The sequence below is a fragment of the Hyalella azteca genome, unplaced genomic scaffold (genome assembly GCF_000764305.2).
Source record: "Hyalella azteca isolate HAZT.00-mixed unplaced genomic scaffold, Hazt_2.0.2 contig89, whole genome shotgun sequence".
In the NCBI taxonomy this organism is placed as follows: domain Eukaryota; kingdom Metazoa; phylum Arthropoda; class Malacostraca; order Amphipoda; family Hyalellidae; genus Hyalella; species Hyalella azteca.
In genome coordinates this window covers 49,806-65,681 of record NW_025930450.1, presented here as the reverse complement: position 1 = coordinate 65,681, position 15,876 = coordinate 49,806, and the positions used below count along the sequence as shown (strand labels likewise).

General features: G+C 42.5%; 1 protein-coding gene across 1 annotated transcript; it reads left to right on the top strand.

The window, feature by feature from the left end:
* Positions 1-9,793, top strand: LOC108667914. The gene is made up of 7 exons (XM_018155014.2): positions 1-52; positions 1,261-1,481; positions 1,683-1,887; positions 2,868-3,013; positions 6,145-6,292; positions 7,137-7,262; positions 9,112-9,793. Exons 2-7 carry the CDS (start codon positions 1,352-1,354, stop codon positions 9,149-9,151), a joined length of 795 nt encoding a protein of 264 aa, XP_018010503.1. The 5' UTR covers positions 1-52; positions 1,261-1,351; the 3' UTR covers positions 9,152-9,793.
* The last annotated feature ends 6,083 nt before the right edge of the window (positions 9,794-15,876 follow it).

Genomic DNA, 15,876 nt, shown 5'->3' with positions numbered 1-15,876 from the left:
GCCTCGGCTGGGTTGAGCTTCACGTGACGGACGTCCTCCGTGACCCCGACGGGTGAGTGGGGCTGGCTTGGCTGGGTGAGTGACTTGTGTGATTTACTCTGCACATGGGGAGTGACCTGGGGTGATCAGGGTTCTCTGGGTGATCTACATGGGTTAAACCCCGGTCGTCTTGTGAGCTTTGGGGATGACATTAACTTTACGTGGTGAGTGACCTTGAAGATTGGGTAAGTCATCCGGTGCTGTAAAAATGGCGGCCGCCATCGCACAGCTTTTAGATATCCCCGTAGCTTGGCCTGCAGTGGCAGGACACGCTACGTCCTGCCACCTATTTTAAATGCCACCACGTTCATTTCGAATATTTTATCATCGAATTTTGTGATATTGTTTGAACTTTAATGCTAATTTATGTATTTTTTTCTTCTAATATGTGTTAGATATTTGATATGTTGCGTCAAAGAAAATATCATCGAAAATATCTGTAGTTTTTTGTATTCACATTCGCAGTTTTCTTTCACATTGTGCTCATCTTGGCTTTAACGCAATTGTTTAATTGTATTAAGCAGAATTTTTAGCTTCACACCCTGAAAAAATGAACTTATTTCACAAAATCTAAATAATGTCTTTAGAGAAAATGTCCCTACTTATCAATGGCATATAATTTATTATTTGTTTTAGTTGAGTGAGAGTTATGATGATTAATTTAGCGCATGTTATTTCATTGAATTTTTTCATGATTGTTTACAAAAACTAACGTATTCATAGCTTGAAAATCAATCGATCAGTGATGAAACAGTTTATTTAATTTGACATTTTCTAATCGAGACCTTTCTTCTTGATTGTTTGCAATTATTCGAGTGTTTGAACGTTTTACGGTATAAATTCTTAATGAACGTAAAACTTTTGCAGCTTATTCATGGTTTTTACAACATGTCGGTTTATTTCGAGTCCAGATCCATGGGATATTATATTATTTTAAAACCTTAAAAAGTTTCTTTTTTATCCACTTTTTTCGTCTACGAAATTTGCATTATTGCTGAGCAGAATTGTGGATTTTCACTTTGTAAATACATTGAGAAATTACTAACAAAATCGCTTTCTTTTTTTTCAAAATTTCGAGTTCTTTATATCTTGCATTGAAGAGCCTTAAATCATTTGTTGATTTTTATATTGTGAAACATGAACAAGTATTGAATAGGCAATTCAAGTCTTGTCAAGCTCATCAAAGTTTAGCGGACTGCATCAAGTCTCCTCCACTCACAGGATTGTGGAGGCCGTAGGCCAAGTCCTCACGCAACTGCAGTCCATCAGTGCTGAGGACTTCGAGGCGCAGTGGCCAGAAGTGCTGCGCTCCATGCATGAAGCCGGCGCCTCAGCGCAGGACTGGCGGGAGGCGCTGATGTGCCGCCCCCACGAGGCGAGGCTCGCCATCACAGCCGCGCAGGCAACCAGGGCGGAGGACAGGAAGTTCATGATAACGTGCGGTGAGATGCGCGCTTGTTTGTGCATTTATACGAATCTGTTAAATGAACGTAATTCAGCAAACGAAACGTCAGACATCAGTCAGAGGAATTTTAGATGTGAGTCAACTGACTGATAGTTATTAAGAAAAACTGCTCGTTTCGTTAGCAGGCATGAAATAAAGTACACCGCAACTTCTTACCTTACAAGTGCGTATCCCGCAGGACGTGACCTGGAGGCGGTTGCCCTTGTGCTGCCGCACGCTTGGGACGTGATGGTGGAGGTGCAGGCGTCACCGGAAGTTCTGAGGACACCCGCGTGGCAGCAGATTACCCAGCACCACGGCGGGGACTTGGAGCTCCGTCTTCCAGTCCTGGTCTCAGAGTTCCTGCCCTGCGATGACCTCCTTCAGCAGCTGGTGGGCAGCAGGTTAGGCGTCAACTCTTCCGCTTTCGCCTTGCATGATAAATGTATCGAGTTTAATGTTATCAATGACCATGCATGTGGTGCATGGTGGATGACTTTAATGTTATCAATGGTCATGCATGTGGTGTTGGATGAGTTTAATGTTATCAATGGCCATGCATGTGGTGTTGGATGAGTTTAATGTTATCAATGGTCATGCATGTGGTGTTGGATGAGTTTAATGTTATCAATGGCCATGCATGTGGTGTTGAATGAGTTTAATGTCATTAATGGTCATGCATGTGGTGTTGGATAAAGTCCGAAGGCAGGTGAAAAATTCTCTCCCAGGCACCGCTGGCCTCACCTTTTAGCCTTCAATGTGATTAAATTATTGTAATTATATTATAATAATATCAATAGAACAATAGTGTAATAGTTATTACAATAATGAATAAATTATGAGATATTAATGCCATTAAAATGTTAGTATAATTAATAATTATTATTACGATAAATCAGGAAATTTACACCTTTATCAAAAAAGCATTCTGAATACAAAAGGAAGGAATAAAAAAAAATAAGGGAATAATCTGAATAAGGTAATAATTTGCTGCCACGCTGGTTGCATTTTGGTTAATTTTTTAATGTTTATCTTTATCATTAGAATTAAGAATAAAATTAACAAAATAAATATTTAAAAACATATTTAACATATATATTTTAGATCATGGCTACACGCCGCCCCGCAGCCCGAGGCTCCCTTGCGGCGGAGTTGCAAGGCTCGCGTGTTTTCTTGTAGATGGTCCAACTTCAGGAATAATATGAACCTGCAGGTGCAGAGTTAAGGTTTTCTCCGGTCCAACTTCAGGAATATTATGAACTTCCTGGTGGTGCAAAGTTAAGGTTTTATTCGGTCCAACTTCAGGAATATAATGAACTTCCTGCAGGTGCAGTGTTAAGGTTTTATTCGGTCCAACTTCAGGAATATAATGAACTTCCTGCAGGTGCAGAGTTACGCTTTTCCATGGTGGCATCAGGACGGCTGCAGGCGTCGCGGCTCTGGCAGCCGTCGCAGCCTCAGCAGGGCTGGACATCCGCCTCGAGACTCCGCTGGACCTCAGCGCCCTGCGGGGCAAATATTATTACCTCGGTCAGTATTACCAGCGGGATATATATCAGTGTCGTTGTTTGGAGTATCATTGATACGTGTGGGTGGCGCGTTGGGTTTGTAATTTCACGTGATAAAATTTGTGGTTATTTTGTAATCATTTTAGTCAATATTGTTCTCGATCTTTATCATTTATAATTACCAAATTTTTACAATTATGCTTTATCGTAATTATATTATATTAACGTGGTTATAGTCATTTTCTACACTCGAGTCTCAAAATTTAGTCTCTCGCGACACTCGTGCTACTCCTGCAACGCTCGTGCTGCTAGGATGCTCGAGGATGAGAATTATACCAATTATTTTAATAGTTTTCATAGATTTATAATTTTTTGGCGTTGGCTTCCGTGACCGAGCACACAGTCCGTGTTTGCACTCAACAAAAGCCCGAGCAGCTTCTGCTGTGTAAAAGATAATGATGCGACATGCGTGCTGCTATAGCGACATGCGTGCTGCTCTAGCGGCAAGCGTGCAGCTCTAGTGACAAACGTGCTGCTCTAGCAACACTCGTGCTGCTCTAGAAACCCCGTGCTGCTCTAGCAACACTCGCGTGGCTCTAGCAGCAAGCGTGCTGCTCTAGCGACAAGCGTGCTGCTCTAGCAACAAGCGTGCTGCTCTAGCAACACCCGTGCGGCTCTAGCAACAAGAGTGCTGCTCTAGGAACACCCGTGTGGCTCTAGCAACAATCATGCTGCTCTAGCGACAAGCGTGCTGATATAGAAACACTCGTTCTGCTCTAGCGACAGGCGTGCTGCTCTAGCGACAAGCGTGCTGCTCTAGAAAAACTCGTGCTGCTCTAGCGACACCCGTGCTGCCCCAGCAACACTGGTGCTGCTCTAGCCACAAGCGTGCTGCTCTAGCGACACGCGTGCTGCTCTAGCGACAAGCGTGCAGCTGTAGTAACACACATATTGCTCTAGTGACAAGCGTGCTGCTCAAGTGACGAGCGTGCTGCTTTAGTGACAAGCGTGTTGCTCAAGCGACAAGCGTGCTGCTCTAGTGACAAGCGTGCTGCTCTAGTAACACTCGTGCTGCTCTAGTGACAAGCATGCTGCTCCAGCAACGCTCGTGCTGCTCTAGGACAAGCGTGTTGATCTTGAAACACTCGTGCTGCTCTGCCGACAAGCGTGCTGCTCCTGCAAAACTCGTGCTGCTCCTGCGACAAGCGTGCTGCTCTAGAAACACTCTTGCTGCTCAAGCGACAAGCGTGCTGCACTAGTGATAAGCGTGCTGCTCTAGCGACAAGAGTGCGGCTCTAGCAATAAGCGCACTGCTCTAGCGACAAGCGTGCTGCTCTAGCGTCACCCGTGCTGATCTAGCGACAAGCGTGCTGCTCTAGCGACACCCGTGCAGCTCTAGCTAAACTCGCGCCGCTCTACCGACAAGCGTGCTGCTCTAGCAACACCCGTGCAGCTCTAGCTAAACTCGTGCAGCACTATCGACAAGCGTGATGCTCTAGCGATACCCATGCTGATCTTGCGACAAGCATGCTGATCTAGCGACACGCGAGCTGCTCTAGTAATACTCGTGCTGCTCTAGCGACAAGCGTGCTGCTCTAACGACAAGCGTTCCTGCTGTAGCAACACTCGTGCTGCTGTAGCAACAGGCATGCTGCTCAAGCGACAAGCGTGCTGCTCTAGCAGCACTCGTGCTGCCCTAGTGACAAGCGTGCTATTCCTGCGGCAAGCGTGCTGCTCTAGCGACAAGCATGCTGCTCTAGTGACAAGCGTGCTGCTCTAGCGACACCCGTGCTGATCTAGCATCACGCGCGCTGCTCTACCGAAAAGCGTGCTGCTCTAGCAAAACTCGTGCTGCTCCTGCGACAAGCATGCTGCTCTAGCAACACTCGTGCTGCTCAAGCGACAAGCGTGCTGCTCTAGCGACAGGCGCGCTGCACTAGCAAGACTCGCGCTGCTCTAGCGACAATCGTGTTGCTCTAGCAACCCTCGTGCTTCTCTTGCGACATGCGTACTGCTCCAACACCCCTGCTGTTCTAGCAACACTCGTGTTGCTCTAGCGACAAGCGTTGCTGCTCTAGCAACACCCCTGCTGTTCTAGCAACACTCGTGTTGCAACACCCCTGCTGTTCTAGCAACACTCGTGTTGCTCTAGCGACAAGCGTTGCTGCTCTAGCAACACCCCTGCTGTTCTAGCAACACTCGTGTTGCTCTAGCGACAAGCGTTGCTGCTCTAGCAATACCCGTGCTGCTCTAGCAATAAGCGTGCTGCTCTAGCGACAAGCGTGCTGCTTTAGCAACACTCGTGCTGCTCCAGCGACAGGCGTGCTGCTCTAGCGACAAGCGTGCTGCCCTAGCGACAAGCGAGCTGCTCTATTAACATTCGTGCTGCTCTAGCGACAAGGGTGCTGCTCTAGCAACGCTCGTGCTGCTCTAGCATTTTTCGAGCTGCTCTAGCGACAAGCGGGCTGCTCTAGATACACTCGTGCTGCTCTAGCGACAAGCGCAATGCTCTATCAACACTCGCTTTCCTCTAGTGACAAGCGTGCTGCTCTAGCAACACTCGTGCTGCTCCAGCGACAAGCGTGCTGCTCTAGAAACACTCGTGCTATTCTAACGACAAGCGTGCTGATCTAGAAACGCTCGTGCTGCTCTAGTGACAAGCGTGCTGCTCTAGAAACATTCATGCTGCTCTAACGACAAGCGTGCTGCTCCATAGCAATACTAGTGCTGCTCTGGCTACAAGCGTGCTGCTCTAGCGACAAGCGTGCTGCTCTAGCGACACCAGTGCTGCTCTAGCCTCGCCCGTACTGCTGAAAGTGTATAGAACCTGTTGTTGTGATTGCTGTGCCGCATTCGTTATATTAAAAGCAAGCAAGCAGGGCTCAAGGGCGTGCAGGCTGGCTAAGCAGGGCATGAATGCGTGCATATAGTCTGCTGAAGGCTCAGTGACGTTTGGAAACTGTGCTTAATTGCAGACAGCGTTCGTTGGAGGAATATTCTGTGTCACAATAATTTATTTATCATCCCACCATATGATCTGCACCAACGATGGCGAAGACGGTTTGCATCAAAGAAAATGAACTTATTTCATAAAAAGACTCAGAAAAAATGGTTGAGACTGTCCAGTAAACTTCATTTCATTTCTCCCAACAGACGTTTATCCGCTAGTGACTGACACTGCCGTGTCAGCGGTGCCACTACCAGACACGCCTCCGCCCCGGCTAACGGTGTTGGGATGGACGGCTGGGTGCTGGGAGGCTGTGGCCCAGACGGTGCAGGCTTATGCACCCAGCAGCAAGAGGTCAGTTGTGTAGTTGCCTGATGTGGGCCTAATGTTATCAGTCCATCCAACTTACAATACAAAATAATATTCTGTTCACATAAGCACCACAAAATTCATTGATTAATTATTATTGCTGGTATTTTAGGTACGTGGCAGGTTGATGGAAGCCGAAAGGTCGTCGTCTGTTGGCTGGAGACCGATTATTGTGAAACAATTTGCATCCGACACAGTAAAGAGAAGTATTATATGGCTTGTTATTAATACTAGTACAAGGTAACGGTGGGCCATATTTGTTAAGAAGAAAGTGAGGACTCATAACTAACAATATGGTTCGCACGCCATTGATGCTCCAACGGGTTATATGTCTATGCAGTTACGATTAAATAGGCGCGTAATATTTATATATAATTTATTCAGTTCAATTAACAAGTATTGACCGCGGCCATCATGATTGTCCGCTAAACGCAGCAACAATATCATGTTGACGTCGCAGCATTTCCTCCTTGTCGCGACCTGGGGGCACGGAAGCCGCAGAGTTGCCTGAGGGGCGGGGGAGTGACTCCTTATTTCCCCACGCGGGCATATTAGGAAACATTATTAGGAGAAATGAGACGGTCAAAATAGCCCTTATATGGTCCAATTTGGTCCTTATGCGAGTCATCACGTCCTAGTTTGACCCTCATCAGTGCTACGGCCGCTCTCTGACCGTATAAGAAAGTGGGTCACTGTTTGGACAATTTGATCCATTCATTTTCTCAGTGAATTTACTGCTGGCTTAATAGCATGCAAAATATTATCCCTTCTAGCAGTCAGTAGAATTAATTTATCCATTTATTTTTAATTGTATTATATTGTATCGCAGGTACGAGGCCATTAAACTGAGTAGACGAGAGCTGAGCCCGGACGAGGTTCGGCGGCTGCTAGCGCTGCTACACGAGGCGGGGATCAGGACCAGCGACGCGGGCGCCACGCGCAGCGACATCGACGGGTGAAGATGTGGGGGGTTGGGAGGGGCTGTGGTGGGGAGGTTGGGGGGGGTTGAAAGGGCTGTGATGGGGGATGGTGTGGGGTTAGGAGGGCTGCAGTGGGGGATGTTTAGGGTTGAAGGCTGTAATGGGGGATGGTGTGGGGTTAGGAGGGCTGCAGTGAGGGATCTTTAGGGTTGAGGGCTGTAGTGGGGGATTGTGTAGGGTTAAGAGGGCGATAGTGGGGGATGGTGTGGGGTTAGGAGGGCTGTAGTGGAGGATGGTATGGGGTTGGGAGGGCTGCAGTGGGGGATTGTGTAGGGTTGGGAGGGCGGTAGTGGATGATGGTGTGGGGTTGCGAGGGCTTCAACGGGAGATGATGTGGGGTTAGGAGGGCTGTAGTGAGAGATGTGGGGTTAGGAGCGCTTCTGTAAATTATACAACATGATGGACGTTGAATTTAAAGCCGAAAATCGTAAGGTCTTGAAGGCGCATGTTGCTTCCTCATGCCTGATGTGAGGTTACGTAAAGCCCGGTCCACACGCTCAGTTTTACACAACGATTTGTCTGCGCAGTTCTAATCGTTGCAGATAAAACGTTGCGTGTGGACGGGAAAACTGCGCAGTTTTGGAGCCGGCGGGAAAACTGCGCAGTTCCATCGAAATCTGAGCCACCGAGCATAGATTTCGATGAACTGCGCAGACAAGTCGGAACGTGTGGACGGTAGCACAGTTTTCCGATTCGATTTGTGCTCAGTTTCAATGATTCTGGCGACAATGGCGAACCTTCGGTAATGTTCTCGGGAATTTATTGCTTTTCTATACGAAAGTTTTTCTTGTATTTGGCGAGTAAAATTCAATGACTATAGTAACAGGGACAAAAAAGGTAGAGACATACAAGGGCTTAGTGGAAAAATTTGAAGAAATCTATGAAAGCGCAAACAGAGACACAGCTGTAAAACAAGTTGATGAGCATTTACCGTAAATAATTGGGAATAAAACAAAAAATCGATTCCATCTGGACCTGGAGAAAGAGGCATCTACAAGCCATCTCTCTTGTATTTTGATTCCTCGCATTCCCTAAATGATCCAATCTTTTTTTAACAAGGCACAATGCCAAAATTTATCAAAATACTGCCTTCTCCATGGCTCGTGTCGGACAAATTTACGGCTGGTCTCCCCAAATTCGATGGGCATGGAATATCTCCCTAAGTAATGAACGTAGCTCGATAAAACTTGGTACACGTGTTCATTAGAACTTAACGGTAATATTTAACACGTGACAATTTTTTCCGATTGTGCCTTCGTTTGCGAGTTATACGGCTCTATCTAATCTAAAAAATTGTCACGAGCTAAACATCGCCGTTAGGAGGTTAGGTTCATATATTCAAAGTTTCGTTCAAATCTGTACAGCAGTTATGAAGAAATGCCATGCTCACTGCAAATTTCGGCACGTTTTCGTCATATAACTCACGAATGAAGGTGAAATTCAAAAAATGTCTACGAGCTAAACATTACCGTTAAGTCCTAATGAATACGTGTACCAAGTTTTATCGAGCTACGTTCATTACTTTGAGAGATATTCCATGCTCACCGAATTTGGGGAGACCGGCCGTAGATTTGTCCGAGATGTCTCCATGGCGAGATCGCGCAAAACTGAGCAAACTACTCAGATAAGTCGGCACCGTGTGGACGCTCTTAAAATTGCAACGATTTCATTCCGACTTAAAACTGCGCAGACAAATCGTTGTGAAAACTGAGCGTGTGGACCGGCCTTTAGGCTACTTTAGAGTCGATGTGCAGTGAGTTGATTTACATTCAATGTATTCACGGCGCGCGGGTCGTCGCAGTGACGTCCATTTCTTCTCTACAGTTTGGGCTGGCGCCGCCTTCGGATTTGCGACGACCTGTGACTTCCTGTCTGTGACGTGGACCCAGCGAACGAGAAGTGGCGCCATTTCTGGAGTTCCTGCATTGCTGGAACCCATAACGCGGACTGACCGTCATATCCTGCTGTATCTGTGGGTTGTTTGTGCATGCCAGCTGTCCTGTGACGTTGAAAGCAGTTAGTCATCGTAATTTAGCTGATATTTTCGCTTGAGGGCTCCATGCTTTCCACGTCGGTGACCATGTTTGATAATTCCACTTCTGGTGCTGCATTTCCGAGTTGTCTTGATTATTTAGGATTGTTTTAATATGTCTAAATTAGTTAAGAGTTCCACGTTTGTTTCCAGGCTGGAAGGCCTCGTAATCTTTATTGCTCGCCTGCCAAGCCATGCCAACGGCTAAGCGTGGCACGCCCGTATCCATGTTTGCTGCGCTTAGGCGGCCTCGTTATTGATTTTACCTTCACTGCAATGAGTTATTCGCCTGATTTGCCTGTTATATAATATTAATACATTAACAGTGCAGCAATGCAGAAGGGCAGTGATGCACCAGCGGCGAGTGCTCGCTATTGCTTTCATGAATTATTCACTTATTTTGTTTGTGACCTATTGATTATTGTTATGATTATTTTATTCGTTTTTCAATTCGCTTAATTGCTCTTCCTTTGTTTCCAGAATAAATGATTCGAATTGCCAATTCGGGGCTTTATTATTGTTCCTTCGTTTCAATAATAATGAATCGAGTTGCCAAGTCGAAGCTTTATTATTGTTTGTTCGTTTCAAGAATAAATGATTAGAGTTGCCAAGTCAAGGCTTTATTATTGTTCCTTTGTTTTATGAATGAATTATTCGAGTTGCCAAGTCAAGGCTTTATTATTGTTCCTTTGTTTTAAGAATGAATTATTCGAGTTGCCAAGTCAAGGCTTTATTATTGTTCCTTTGTTTTAAGAATAGATGACTTGAGTTGGCAAGTCGCAGCTTTATTATTGTTTCTTCCTTTCAAGGACAAATGAGTTGAGTTATCAGGCTAACCAGTATAAACAGAAACATTTACAGTTAAGCCGAGAATATCAGGGCAAAAAGTTTTAATTGGAAATGTGTTAAAAGATTCATATCATGTTGCCACTCAACCAGAATATTTAAATTCATTTTCCCGTACAAATAAACAAAGATTTTTTTACTGTATTTCAAGGGATATTTCGGTTATCTCAATTTACAGACATGAAATGTATTTTTCAAAATGAATTTCTTGTAATAAGTTTTCTTCCACCTAAAAATCCCTCATTTTGGTTCATTTAGTTCGCTGAGCTGCGCAACGTGATAAGCAGGAAGCCGCTTATCAGGCCCTGGAAGATAACGAGTGTCAGCGCCTGCAACTACGCGCCTTCTGGTGCACGTATGGAGTTTTAATTTAAACTTCCATACCTCTAAATCCATACCTCTGTTTGAAGCCTAGCATCGTAAATAAATAGCGACTATTGGGTCACACTTCGGGAAGTGTAGCTCTTGGCCGTAAATTTAATGTTAATGTGTAATTGATCAAATTATCAACTTGATACACGAGCGAGAGAATTATCAAGGTCGGGGGCAGCGGTGGCTATGCGGCATTGAATCGTTTTGCACCGCATTGAAATACGACCTGGCAACTGGATACCATCAAGTCAAAGAGGGAGCATGGCACGCGGGAGCTGCACGGCCGTATCATGGATACCATCAAGTCAAAGAGGGAGCATGGCACGCGGGAGCTGCACGGCCGTATCATGGATACCATCAAGTCAAAGAGGGAGCATGGCACGCGGGAGCTGCACGGCCGTATCATGGATACCATCAAGTCAAACAAGGATCATGGCACGCGAGAGCTGCACGGCCGTATCATGGATACCATCAAGTCAAAGAGGGAGCATGGCACGCGGGAGCTGCACGGCCGTATCATGGATACCATCAAGTCAAACAAGGATCATGGCACGCGAGAGCGGCGCGGCCGTATCATGGATACCATCAAGTCAAAGAGGGAGCATGACACGCGGGAGCGTCACGGCCGTATCATGGATACCATCAAGTCAAAGAGGGAGCATGGCACGCGGGAGCGGCACGGCCGTATCACGGATACCATCAAGTCAAAGAGGGAGCCTGGCACGCGCAAGCAGACTACGTTGTGTATAGTGGCAAAAAAAGATGAATGAAAAAGTTATATGAGAACTACAATAAACAAACGACAAATACATATAAAGACAGGAATATAACCGTGGGTTCTTTTTGCTCTAATTCTTATTTTTGGCCTCAAGATTCGCAGCCTTTCTGAAATTAATAAATGAACGAGAATTTAGAACCAGCAATATTTGTGCATCAAAAGCAGAATATAACGTAAACAGGATAAATAAATAATAATATCGTAATCGTAATCATGCACCTATCTAAATACCACCACTGAAATGCAACAGAAAATTATCACAAAAATAAACTGACCAAATGACAGAGTAACTCGTACCTCCGTGGTGGATCACACACCAATGAACAAGTTTCAGTGCTTAACTAAACGAGAGCACGTCCGAGGTGACCTAAAATCAAAAAATTAGAATACCTAACCGTTATAAAACACTAATGCACCGCGTCCCCTAACAATAGGTATCAGCTCAGTCGTTTCTAAAATAGAATTAGTATTCATAACTCCTGAAATTCAACTCGAAAGTTCTCACAAATCTAGAAATTTATTCTTTTCAAAGCGATAAAAATTCTGTTAAAATTTCACAACTCTCAGTTTAGCTGTTTCTAAAATAGAATTAAAATTCATTACCCCAGAAGTTCAACTCGAAAGTTCACGCAAATCCAAACATTTATTTACTTTAAAGTTGTGACAAATCTGATAAAATTATACGACTATCAGTTCAGCCGTTCTAAAATAGAAATAATATTCATAACTCCTGAAATTCAACTCGAAAGTTCTCAAAAAATCTGGAAATTTGTTTATTTTATAGTGGTAAAAGGTCTGCTAAAATTTAGCGACTATCAGTTCAGCCATTTCTCAAATAGAATTAGTATTCATATATCCTGAAATTCAACACGAAAGTTCTCGCAAATTTAGAAATTTATTCACTTTAAAGAAGCAAAAAGTCTGTTAAAATTTCACGACTATTAGTTCAGCCGTTTCAAAAATAGAATTAGTATTCATAACTCCTGGAATTTATTTTGAAAGTTCTCGCAAATCTAGTAATTCATTCACTTTGAAGCGGAAAGAAGTCTTTTAAAATTTCACGAGTATCAAGTCAACAGTTTCTAAAACAGAATTATTATTCATAACTCCTGACTTTAACTCGAAAGTTCTCGCAAATCTAGAAATTTATTCACTTTATTTAAAGCGGTAAAAAGTCTGTTAAAATTTCCCGAGTATCAGTTCAGTCGTTTGTAAAGTAGAATTAGCATTCATAACTCTTGAAATTCAACTCGAAAGTTCTGGCAAATCTAGAAATTTATTCAATTTAAAGCAGTAGAATGTCTGTTAAAATTTCACGACTATCAGTTCAGCTGTATCTGAAATAGAATTAGTTTTCATAACTCCTGCAATTCAACTCGAAATTTCTCGTAAATCTAGACAATTATTCTCTTTTAGGCGGTAAAAATTCTGTTAGAATTTCACGAGTATCAGTTCAGTCGCTTGTAAAGTAGAATTTGCATTCAAAACTCCATAAATTCGACTCGAAAGTTCTGGCGAATCTAGAAATTTATTCACTTTAAAGCCGTAAAATTCTGTTAAAATTTCACGAGTCTCTATCTACTTCAGTCGTTTGTAAAATAGAATTAGTATACATAACTCCTGAAATTCAACTCGAAAGTTTTGGCAAATCTAGACATTTATTCACTTTAAAGCAGTATAGAAAGTCTATTAAATCGTCACGACTATCAGTTCAGCTCTTTCTAAAATAGAATTTGTATTCATAACTCCTGAAAATCAACTCGAAAGTTTCCACAATTTCAGAAATTTATTCACTTTAAAGCGATAGAAAGTGTGTTTAAATTTCACGACTATCAGTTCAGCAGTTCTAAAATAGAATTAGTATGCATAACTCCTGAAATTTAGTTCGAAAGTCCTCGCAAATCTAGAAATTTATTCACTTTAAAGCGGTAAAAGGTCTGTTAACATTTCACGAGTATCTGTTCAGCCGCTTCTAGAATAGAACTGGTATTTATAACATCCGAAAATCAAGTCGAAAGTTCTGGCAAATCTAGAAATTTATTCACTTAAAGAGGTAATAAGTCAGTCAAAATTTCACTAGCATCAGTTCAGCTGTTTCTAAAATAGAATTAGTATTCATAACTCTTGAAATTAAACTAGAAAATTCTAGCAAATCTGGAAATTTGTTCACTTTAAAGCGGTAAAAAGTCTGTTAAAATTTCACGGCTATCAGTTCAGCCGTTTCTAAAATATAATTAGTATTCCTAACTCCTGAAATTCACCTCTTAAGATCTCGCAAATCTAGAAATTTATTCACTTTAAAGCGGTAAAAATTCTGTTAAAATTTCACGAGTATCAGTTCAGCCGTTCCTAAAATAAAATTAGTATCCATAATTTCTGAAATTCAACTCGAAAGTTCTCGTAAATCTAGAAATTTATTCACTTTAAAGCGGTAAAAAGTCTGGTAAAATTTCACTAGTATCAGTTCAGCCGTTTCTAAATTAGAATGAGTATGAATAACTGCTGAAATTTAACTTCATAAACTGATTATAACAATCATGAAGTATAGAAACAAAGCAGCAAATTTGGTTGTTGCAGAAGAAATGAGCTCCAATGTCTGACGATTGTCGACATCGCACGACTGCACCGAGTCAAATGATTTAGTGACTGTCGCGTGGCGAAGCATTGAGAATTTCTCCACACAGCTTAGGTCTTTGCATGAGTCACCGCTACTGGTAATCATAATATCTCCTATTTCAATCTGTATGCGGTTGGTTTTGATTTACGTTACTAAAACTGCTTGAGTTTTCAAGAAATTTGTGATCATTAAAGAAGTGATGATCATCTGCGATTAAGAAATATATGTTCGATATGTTTCATCGTTATAAATATGTATTTGAAGAGAATTTATTGCATGTATTCACATTGATAGAGGGCTGACAATCATTAAAAATTTGAAGGCTAGTTGATAAATTTGTGAAAAATTCGAGTGTATGTCACAGCAATGTGTGCCAGGAATGGAAAAAAACGTGCAAACAGAGAAGTGCTTCTTCATCCAATTCTACGTCGACGCTGTGGTCGAGGATGTGGTGCCGGCCAGCGACGAAACATCTGCTCCCTCAAAAAACAACTGTGAACATCGAACCAACAAACGGTGCCAAAATTTTTGATGCGTTTAATTTCCATCAAAACATTTTTATGTGGTGTAACTATTCCATGCAAAGCAGTTTCTTCCCAATTTAGAGGATCTAATGAGAGTAGCAGTAGTTTAAATAAAAGTCCCAAATGGGGATCATGAGCAGAAGCCTAATAAAGTATACCAATTCATTTTTGTCACCTTTCTTATTGTTATTTCCCATCTTATAAAGTGAGTACGTGATATTAGTTCTTTCTAATGAAAATTTCTTTATTTATAATCACAAAAAAAACACAAAATGAGCTAGATTACATGAAGAAACAAACAAAGCTCTTTTCAAACTAAACATACGAAGGTAATAACTACCCTCTAAATGAGTGGAATTTTCCTGATGCCATTCGGGGAAGCATTCAACACGTAGCCCACGTTGCACTTGGTACATTCCTATCTATTTTGCAAACAGAGCACCTCCATTGTCTTCCAACATTTGTTCGTTGCAGAACGTCGCCCTGAACTACTTCTTCAGACGTTGTTTATTATTCGGCACTTTGATTGCTTACTGAATGATGGCACCTGATTTATCAGGATCGGATAATTATTATACATGCATTTACACCCTCACTATTCTCCTCTTGAATTCCAGCCAGGGCATTTGTCCGTTTCCCATGCAAAATAGTGCGTGTACATTAATAACTGTCATGTCCATAATGTTAGTGAAAAGTAGAAAGAAAACATTTCGATGAAAACATTGCATTTATTGATGAGCGTTGGTTTATCGTTTTACGTAGAGGAGTTATGATGATTTTTGGATTGCACTAATTCTCAATGCTGAGTTGTCATTAGAAAGAAGGTTTTGCTTCAGTTCTTGGTACCGGTTGCAGCTGAAATACTGTCTTACGAATGTCTTCATCTTCAAACCAGTACATTATTTCTTGAGGCACTGGTTGGTTCTTTCTTCATACATAGCCGGTTAGCAATAAGAACCAACTTCTTCAAGCAGCCCTCAGTCATGGAGGAATCATGGCGATTGTTTTCAGCAGCGATCAAAAGATCACACTTTGATGAACAATGTGTAGTTTTATGTCGTCGTCGAACAATGTTTCAAAAAATTTCACTGGTGTTTTTTCTTTGCATGTGTTTTGTATGACTTCAATTCTTGCATCTATTCTTGTATCGTTACCTCTTTCTTCGTGAAAATCTGGTCGACTTTTTTTCCAGGAAGATTTTGATGTTTTTTTCCTTTTTGGAGTAGGATTGGATGTTTTAGTTGCTGCAACAGATCTCATTTTGCAATGATGAACTTCCAAATGTCCTGGCACCTCAGTGGGAAATTGTTCAGCAAGATCATCTTCATCTATCTCTTCTACATACATATGAAACTACAAGTGTATCTGGTGGCAATTCCACAACGCCAATAGTTGTTTCATCGTCGCTGTCTAGCAAATC